Source organism: Herpailurus yagouaroundi, unplaced genomic scaffold (assembly GCF_014898765.1).
Source record: "Herpailurus yagouaroundi ecotype Mexico unplaced genomic scaffold, PumYag 163, whole genome shotgun sequence".
NCBI lineage: Eukaryota > Metazoa > Chordata > Mammalia > Carnivora > Felidae > Herpailurus > Herpailurus yagouaroundi.
In genome coordinates this window covers 29,616,481-29,626,306 of record NW_024412404.1, presented here as the reverse complement: position 1 = coordinate 29,626,306, position 9,826 = coordinate 29,616,481, and the positions used below count along the sequence as shown (strand labels likewise).

Here is a 9,826-nt window from a genome sequence, read left to right as displayed (position 1 = left end):
GTAAATGGACAGAGAGCCCAAGCTCTTTGCAGTTCTCTTGGAGAACTGGAGGAAGAAATAGGACCGAGTGGACATGAAGGAGTAATTACTGATAACAGTCAATTTTTAGAATGCTTGTTGTGAGCCAGCTTCTCTTCTAAGTGCTTTGCTTAAGTGATCTTACAACCCCTCTGGGCTAGGTTCTGCCATAATTCCCACCCCGAAGATGACTCACCTGAGACACAAAATGCTTGGATGCCTTTTCCCAGGTCCTGTAGCTGAGACCCTAACTGACTGCATTTGATTTTAGAGCCATGTTCTTAACCACTCTGGAAACACTCTCCTTAATTAGAAAAGAACCTATTTGAGGTTCAAGTTCAGAGGGGCTGGCTGAGGCAAACACAGAGACATGGTCTGAAGGATCTCATGTCCTTCACTCCAGAACCGGGGCCAGTGTGCCTTGGGTGCAACAAAGCTGGGGTCTGGAACAGTACTGGATTGGGGTCTAAATCTAGCTCTTCGAAGGGCAGGGTGCCTTTGAGCATGTTGTTGGAGCCCTCAATACATTGGTTCCCTCATCTGTAAAATGGGATTGTTTTGAAGTTTAATTGAGATGTTTCATATACAGGGCTCAGCATGGAGTCTGGGCACAGGTAGAATTGGGAAAGAAGGAAAGGTGGAGGGAAGGCAGCAGTGCTGGTAAGGGTCTGCTAGGGCAGAATATACGTTTGTCCTCTTGAACTTGCTCCCATTTCTATGGTCATAAGAATGTCCTTAAAAAAAAAAAAAAAGATTTCCAGAAAGGCCCTCAAGCATCTGTTTGTTCCTTTGTGCCTTTCTTCTCCCAGGTCTGGTACCCAATTGCCACTTTTTTTTTTTTTTACCTCTTTCCCCCGACCCAGCCTCGTCCATTCCCTAGATTATGAGCTGACCATTCAGCTGCAAGCATTGGCCCTTGGGCCTGTGCATGGTTCCCCGATTGGAGCCAGGACATCACCATTGCAAAAACACGGCCGTCACCCGGGACCTGGCTGAACAATATCCTCCCAGCCATACGTATTGGGGTACAGGACCAACTGGAGACACTCACCTGAGAACGTCCTGCTGGTATGACAGATTGGGGCCAACAGGTGAGGGTTTTCCCTCACTGAGGCAGAGCCAGCAAAGCTAGGCTCACCTTCTAAAAGAGTCATGAGGATGTTTCCTATATGTGAGAGGGGACTGGGGACTATTTCTCTGAGACATCACATTGACTTTAAAACCAGATGCAGACATTTGTGGATTTCAGAAAAAAGTCTTAACGTTAATGGCACTCAAACGCCAAGAGCATGGGCTCTGGTGGCAGGCATAACCCTTCAGTTAAGCTATCCTTAGCTCTGCCACATTCACAGCCTGAACCAAGGTGACTGAATTCCTCTCATAACCATAACACTCATTCATCATGTGTGTTTATAGTAACTGACACACTTCAAGGCCATTGACAAAAAGCAGCCTGCTGATGGCCGAGGGTCTCACTGGTCACACAGTGGGAAAGGACATTGGCCAAGCCTTGAGATCTGGGTAATATGTGACTTATCTCAGGAATGCCTGACTTTGAAAAATATACACAGAGTGACCCACAATGGACCCTTAAAACTCTATTTGCTGGCCTTATGCGTTCTCTGCCTCATTAAAAATGTTGGTTGTTTAAAATTGCTGAGGGATAATTAAACAGGCCTGCAGTTGATTTATGGGAGACGAACAGAGCGATGAATGCACAGGAATATTGTGTTGTGAGGGAGGTAATTTATGAAGATAAAGCTAAATATTGATGGGGGAAGCCCAACTCAAGGTTGGCTGCAAGAAGTGATATATCTTGGGAGTCCTTTAAATCCTTGGAGGCCAAAAACATCCAGGTGAGCATCACATCTTGATATCCAGGCCTATATTTTGAATGGCAGCTTTTAAATCCTCTCTTAAGATCTGAAGAAATAATGCAATGAAAGACTGCACCCCACACCCACACTTATGCACATGCACAGCCATATATTTCATGTGACCACAGAGGCTAAGCTATGTTTGGAATTTGAGGTGGAATCAAAGGGAATGGTTGTGATAACAGGGTCTGATGAGTGACTTTCTCTTTACAACACGCAGTGTTTCCTAGCGGTGTGGCTAATACTCGCCATAAGGCTGCTTTTACAAGTTACAAATTGGAGAGTGTGGGTATAGTTCCGTGAGTCTGGGAGTTCTATGGGAGGGGGTGGGGGAAGGTTTCCTTTCTATCTCTTCTTGGTGAAGCTCAGAGTAAGAGAACAAACAAAATGTACCGAGGCTTATTTCCATGGGGGGAGACTGTCTTGGAAGGTAGAGGAGAGCCGAGATTTTAAGCACTTGAGTTTCCCAGCCTGGCCAGGCTCGCTGCTCTTCTGGGAGCAGCCTCAGTCAGCGGATGGGTGTCCCAATGAGAGCCCTACCTCCCTGTGGCTCCTAGCTACCGTGACAGCTTCCAGCAGGTGCCTTGGGGGGGTCAGTGATTGTGAAGTCAAAGACTTTATCCTCATCTCTCTGTCTTGTCACTCTGGTTCCTCAGCAGCCTGTGAAGCCTTTGAAGCCCTTTGAAGGGCTGACTCTCTTGCCTCAGAAGACAACTCCTTCTATTCTGAGAGCTAGTCCCAGCTCAGGCCACCACCCACCTGGACACATCCATGCAGTTACCCATCGCCCACTCCTGGGCACCTTTTCTCTCACCAGCTCTGCCCTCAGCATGTTTCAGGCTGCCCCAGAACCACTTGTAGGGTTCAACACCCAACCTGGGACCCCAGCTTGGGTGTTCTTGGGTCTGAAGTCCAGATCCAATTTCTCTGCCTGTGTCGACCCAGATGTGCACACCACATGTCCCATAGCTTCCACGGGGAAAAGAAAATTGAGCTCTAGGAATGGGCACCGGTCAAAATAGTGCTTATTAAATAGTTTACCTACATGGTTCCTTTCTTGAAGGCGCTCCTAATAAAATCAAGGTGACCATAAGGAAAGGGCCTGACCCCAACTTCCTTCTCGTTTCAGCTCCACTTTCCCTCTGTATGCTCACCAAGTCAGAAATCCCATCCTCTGAATCCATCCACCTTTCTGCTTCCATGTTTGTTTGAATGTCACCCTCCTTTTTGGGGATGATCTTCTTGTTGCTCCTGTGAAAATGTCAGCTCCAGTGTTAAGCTCTCCCTGTTTCTGTCTGTCAGAAACCAGCTCAGGGTGTGAGCAACTCCTTTCTGCACAGAACTCCAGAGCTATCCACCAATCACCACTAAAGACCTCTTTGTTCTAACAAAGGAAACATTTTGCCAACCTGGTTTGAGTTACAGTGTGAACTTGGAAATACTTAAAGTGCTTAAAATACTCTTGAATGCAGAATTAAGTTGATTTAAAATGTCCTTGCCTTCAATTTGTTTGAATTGGTAAATTTATTGCATGGCAAAATCAAAGTCAATGACCATATTTGCCCTCCTCAATAAATGCAAACGCAAATCTTAAAAAATTTGCAAGTGTTTACCTTATTCCATTTTAATGTCTCTAAGACTTAAAAAGACAATCACGTTCTTGGGCTTTTAATGTTTCTGTCATATTTATCAGTAATTTAAACCTAAGTCCATTAACAAAGTAGAACTCGTTGTTTAGATTGGAAACGAGAGTGGCCCCTGTTCTTTGAATCACCAAGGTACCTCCCTGTCCCCATCGGTGGTGCCTTGAGCTTTTACAACCAGATCCAGGAAAAGTTGGCTTCCTTTTTACATGAATAGGAAAGCTGTACTGCTGTACTTGTGGTTCTGAGACTGGCCTCTGCATTGCAGTCTGGTCTGGGGAAAATGTCATTCTCTTCTGTACAGAAGTTGAAGTATTTGGCTGATGAGTGACAACACTACTGGAAGCCAGAACGTGAAATGGAGTCAGCATTATCAATAAATAGCATCAAGTTGCCAATTCAGGAAAAATTGACCCTGTGAGGATTTCAGGGGCAGCAGGGCCATCAGACCTGAAGCCCTGTGGTGAGGTGGGTTATTGTTGTGTGGTCTCACTGAGTCTGGAGGTGGACAAGTGTTGGGCGTGCGTGTGGGAAAGGATGCAGTGGGGGTGGGGCTATTTGTGGGTACTAAGATTTAAAGAAAGAAAACCCCACATTGTCATCTGAAAGAAGATAAATGAAAATTGTTGGAGCAATAGGCCTCTAGGGACTAATTACTTGTCTGCTATAATTCAGGGACTGCACTCGTGACTTGCATCGACTCAACATGTCAAATGTCAGTTCTATGTTATGAAATAAAATACATGTTCTTTTAATGTAAACAGTACAGAAATGTTCTCAAGTGTCCCAAGTCATTAGTCACATTGGACACATTCAGTGCCCTATGACTTGTCCCCATGGCTCTGTGCCTGGAGGTCACTTGGTATGTAAAGAGAAAGCGTGCAGCCATGTAATTAAAACCGATGTAGGCACCTTGTTCATCCGGGGGCTGAGGAGCATCCAAACAGCTGCTCAGGGAAACTCAGGCTTTGCTAACATGTGGTATAACACATTCAGAATCCAAGAATGCCCCCAAAAATCCCAGACAAAAGCCCCCCCACATGTCCCCCACATGTCCCCCCACATGTCTGCATTTTGCTTCGGTTTTGTTGTAAATTGTTGCAGGAGATTGGAGGGAGGGGGCTGGCCGGCTGGTGCCCTGGTAGGATTTGACTTAGCAGTGGGGGATGGTAAAGCACATGGGCTTCCCATTATACCCCCCGGCTTCCTAGCACTGCATTATGCTGTGTGAGCTGCCTCAGTTTCGTAGGAGTGCTGTGTAGATTAGATACAAAATTTAAGTAAAAATCGTATTAATCATCCAAGGATCAACCAGGGGAAGAGAGGCCACTCTATATATTTATAAACAGAGGGATCTGGTTACCCAGGTGATAAGGTGGCTGCAAGGCAGAGCACAGAAACATTGAAGGGATCGATAAATCCCCTGGGTTAGAGGAACCAAGGGGGCAGTTGTTGCTACTGGGGTCCAAGCTCAATGGTCATAGGGAAACTGGTAGCTTGACTTGCCTGGAAGGAGCTGGAGACCTAGCTGAAGATTGCCGGAGACACCGCCTAAGTGTGGGCAAAGTGGTGATGGGGAAATACCCTGGCTTCTCCCTTTCTTGTACTCTCTCTACCATGATCTCTCTGTGGGCAAATCCTGCCACAAATCAGCTAGAACGAAAGTCCAGGCAACACAGCCTAGAATGCTCAACACCTACCTGCTCTGAAGCTCCATCTCCATAAAACAGAGAAAGGAAAAGGTTTGGAATGGCTCCTAGGGTAGACAGGCCCATGATCAGCTTATTTTGCATTTCGAGAGCACTCTGCAGCCTAGGAAGTAATTTCCTTAATGGTTTTTGTCTTAGAAATCCCCACAAAGCTCTGTGAATGGTGCATTCTCCCCTCATTTAATGTGTGAGGAAGCTAAGGCTCAGAGACTTCCAGTAAATGGCTTTAAGCCATCTAGTTTGTCCTGACGGGACTCAAGGTTAGGTCTCCCAACCCCCATCTAGCACCCCCCCCCCTCCACCTTCCACCATGCCACCCTTAGAAATGTACTTTTCTTCTCTTAAGCACTAAGAAGTTCCTTTTACTCATGAAAGTTTTGCATTTCATAGTGTTATTCAAGTTCTCTGTTCCCTTGTTGATCTTCTTTCTGCCTAGTCATTCTATCCATATTGAAAGTGGGATATAACCGAGTCCAATTATTATGTTTGAATTGTCTGTATCTCCCTCCACTTCTATCAGCTTTACTCCATGCAATTTGGGGCTCTGTTGTTAGGTGAACACATGTTGATAATTAGTATGTCTTCCTAATAGATTAATCTCCTACTAATTATAATATGTCCCTCTTTTTTTTAAAGTAACATTTTGTTACAGACAAAATAAAGTCTATTTTGTCTGATATCAATATAGTCACTCCAGCTTTCTTATGGTTGTTGTTCACATGGTATATATTTTCTACCCTTTTACTTTCAGCCCATTCATATCTTTGAATCTAAAGTATATCTCTGATATACAGCATATAACTGTTCTATTTTTATCCAATCTGATATTCTCTGCATTTTGATTGGATTGTTTAAGCCATTCATATTTAATATTGTTGATATAGTTGGACTTTTTTTAATCAAACAATTTTAATCAGTAAAAGTGCAATTACATGAAGAGCCCCATATTATACATGTTTAAATTATTTTCCATTGTCTTTACTTGTAAGGTGTTGAAGGTGGGACCCACTCTTGAATCTTCTTTCTAGTGGTAGAATAAGGTACATATTGTTCTGGAGTGCCACTCACATTGAACTTATGGTTTGTCCAAATGAATTTACGAGCAGTAGGTGGTTTTGTTGTTGGAGGATCATCAGTCATAGAGGGAAGCCAATGATGCCATTCAGGGGGGACCATGCTTCCATCCACATCCCAAAACGTGTTCTTACCATTCATTTCAGTTGTATATATAACCCATTGGTGACGACCAAAAAATTGCTTGTTGTCCTCATAGTATTTGTTTCCATATTTGTCTTCCACCACTAATGTACCAACCCTCACATCATTTGCCCCGAAGAAAACTCGTAGATAGCCGTGGAGGCCACCATGGCCGCTGAGCTGCTGCAGCCCGCGTTTCAGGACCTGCAGGAACTCCATCTTGTCCCGTAGGACCAGGCCCCCAGGTGCTCGATATAGTTGGATTTGTATCTGTCATTTTACTTTTTGATTTCTGTATGTCACCTGTCCTTTTTGCTCCAAATTTAGCATTTTAAAAGGACATGTTACAAAACTATAGTTTTGGGTTTTATGTGCAAAATTTAATACAAAATATCATTTTGCTTTCCTTCCTTTGTGCATGAATCTCTCTCAAGGTCTTCCTTATGAGGAATACAAAAACCTCTTTTTCACCTTGCAGGTCCTCGTGAACTGTTCTGGGGAAGTGTTTGAGGGGCCTAGGGGAGTCACATGCCTCTGGTAGGGGTGATGAGATGTGATTAGGGAAACACCCAGGAGCACATCGGCCACCACTCTCCCTGCCCTGTACCCCTTTAGAGAAAATTCCTTAAGTTTTCTCTCACCTCAGGCACACTAAGAGGTAGGTTCCTGAATGGCAAAGGAATTCTCCTGGACCTGGCCATCACTGTGCACAAGGACCAGAAGGGCGGCTCTCTGTGGATCATGTTCTTCTTCTTCAGGCACCTTCTTCTACAACTTCCAACACCAGTGGTTCCTATCATTCCTTGAGAACCACAAACTTGTTGCGAATGATAACAGGCAAGCCAATTTGGCAGAGTGGAAAACATCTTTATGACATTATCCAGTGAATAAAGCAAAGTACAAAATTAGACCCCTTGCTGAGAACACCAGGTACAACCAGAGGATGTATGTGGACAGCACTGGGCAGGGGGACATAAAGCTCAGAAAACATTGTTTCTTGTCATAGTTGTCATAGTTGAATGACAATGTGTCTGCTGCTTTACTTTTGTTACATGTCCTTTACTGGGAAGATATTTTGGGGGGGTTTTCGTTTATGAAGCCATAAAAAAAATGAAAAATTAAGGAAGGACTGATAAAAAGGAGTGAGGGAAGGAAAGAGGTAGAAAGGGAGAGAAGACAAAGAAAGGGAGGTCAACCTTATTTGGGCTGCAGGCAAAAGATAATCCCTTCAAGTTTTAAGGCAGCTACACTTGATGAATAATGAAAGGAGATCTGAGCTCCATTTGTGTTTTAATATTTACTCAGTGTAGTAAAAAATTGGGGAAAAATAAAGTAAGGTATCAGGGGGAGTTCAAGACCTAAAATGGACCATCTGAAACATGATCTTAAAAAAAGATACCGTGATTCCAGTCTGAAGACTTTAATTTCACACAAGGGAGTAGGAAACTGCACAGCCTGTGAAACATTTTTTACGTCTGGTTATTTGCCCTGCGGGAGGAAGCAGAAGGCTCATCTCTGCATCCCTGACCTCTCTGAGCTGCTTCTGCCCGCCCCTGGCTCCTGTTCTGCGCTGATGTCTGACTCACCCTAAGACCTGTCTCCTGGGCCACCTGCATCTGAGCCCGCACATTCAGGGGGTTACCTCACTTCAGATATCACCTCCACGGAGCCTTCCTGGGCCCTGGGTCCCATTTTAAAAGCGCAGTTGAATTCCCTACAGTTCTGTCCCAGAGCTCCGGGACTCTGTCTTCCTAGAAGAAATGATCACTATCTAGACTGATGATGTATTCTTGTCGGGTGGATTCGTCTCGTGTCACTTTAGTGAAGCTGGAACGTTGTTCCTCAGAGTTCTCTGCTCCGAATTGCTCTAAGTGAGCACGGAGTGCACTTGACATGAGACATGGGAGGCTGCCGGGAGGGAGCAGATTGCCTGCTTCAGGCCAGGCCAGGGCAGGCTGTCATCACCCACGCGCTGGCCCACCGGGTCTGGGTGCGGCAGCCGCCCGCACTCCCCCCGTCCTCCGGCATCTCCTGCCGCTGCCTCTCTGCCTAGGCATCCAAATGGCTCCGGTTGACCCTTGCGGGTCTGGCACTGTTGCAAGGAGGTCCCGGTTGTCTTTGCTTCCCACACTCCATGTCTGTCATCCCTCCCCATCTGCCTGTCCTGATGCTCCCGGCTGCAGCCTCAGATGCGAGAGCGGCACCCCGCATGGACCACGTCTGACCAACTTTCTGCAGTAAACGTCTGACCTACGTCCTGCTGGCTCTGCTTGGCAGCAGGACCCTGGCCGAGGCGCACCCGCAGGCTGCCCTTTCTTCCTTTTGAGCTGGGCCAGGGATTAGGGATCTTCTTTGCAAGTTCAGGTTCTCGCAGAACACAGGCTAGTTTGGGGGCTTCATGACCTTCAAGCTGATATCCCACCGCAGGGTCCCTGATGGGGTGAGTCGGAGCCCGACAAGGCCTGGCTGGCATCCCACAGCTGGGAAAGGCTAGGTTGTCTGGGTTCCCTTTGCCACGAGCCTACTTCTCAGAGCAGGTGATCAGGGATAGGCATCACTCTGATGGCTGTAAGTTCTCAGATGCCTGATCAGATGGCCTGGAGCTGGGGTACCGCCAAGGATAGGGTGGGGGCTCTCAGTGCAGCGGTGGCTCTGCAGACTTGTGCTGATCCCCTGCTAGGAAGCCCCAGGCAGGGACGTAGCCTCTTTGCTCCCTTTTGGCACAAGTGTCTTTGTCTCTCTGTTCTTCCCGGGTTCTTCCAACTGGAGGACAGACCACGACGGATGCCTTGATTTCTGGGCCCTAATAATTAGGATCCAACAATGCTCTGGGCCCTACTGACACGCACCGTGTCACCTCACACTGGCTCAGTGCACCCACCACGCGTCCCTCTCTGAGCGTCTTGCCCACCCCGGCGGGCTTCTCTGTGTGGGACCAGGGCAACTTGTGGGGTGTCCAGCGAAGGAGGGAGGCCAAATCAGCTCTCACATTTGTCCTCTGTTGGAAATTTTTACTTGGTTAAAGGACGACTCTATTTCATCCTTCCTACACCAGAGTCCCATCCATGAGAAATGACCAGGTCAGTGGGATGTCACGGGGTGTTTTAGCGAACTGGCCTCTGGGTTAATTTCTCTCTTATTTTTCCATAAAGCTCTCTGATGTGCATGCTGTCATGATTAAGCTTGTAGATCCATTGGAACATTAGCTCTCCCAGTGACTGGAGATATTCCACTGCCCCCCAGCAGCTTCCTGTCATGTTCAAAAGGGCACTGGATGTCAGAGAAGGGGTGTGGGCATATATGGGGTGATCCATTTACTAGTGCCATACTTCCAGATTTGGTGCTCCCAGGGCTGAATTGTGTACTCACAAAATGCACATGC

The 9,826-nt window shown here is 46.4% G+C and overlaps 1 protein-coding gene across 1 annotated transcript; it reads right to left on the bottom strand.

The window, feature by feature from the left end:
* Positions 1 to 6,137: 6,137 nt before the first annotated feature.
* On the bottom strand, positions 6,138 to 6,688 carry LOC121037531 (NADH dehydrogenase [ubiquinone] 1 alpha subcomplex subunit 12-like). Its single transcript, XM_040486950.1, has one exon. The coding sequence runs from the start codon at positions 6,661 to 6,663 to the stop codon at positions 6,226 to 6,228; it is 438 nt and encodes a 145-aa protein (XP_040342884.1). The 5' UTR covers positions 6,664 to 6,688; the 3' UTR covers positions 6,138 to 6,225.
* Between the last annotated feature and the right edge of the window lie 3,138 nt (positions 6,689 to 9,826).

What these genes read in the sequence shown, in the direction of transcription:
- LOC121037531 (XM_040486950.1), bottom strand. Translation starts at nt 6,663, where the DNA reads ATGGAGTTCCTGCAGGTCCTGAAACGCGGGCTGCAGCAGCTCAGCGGC.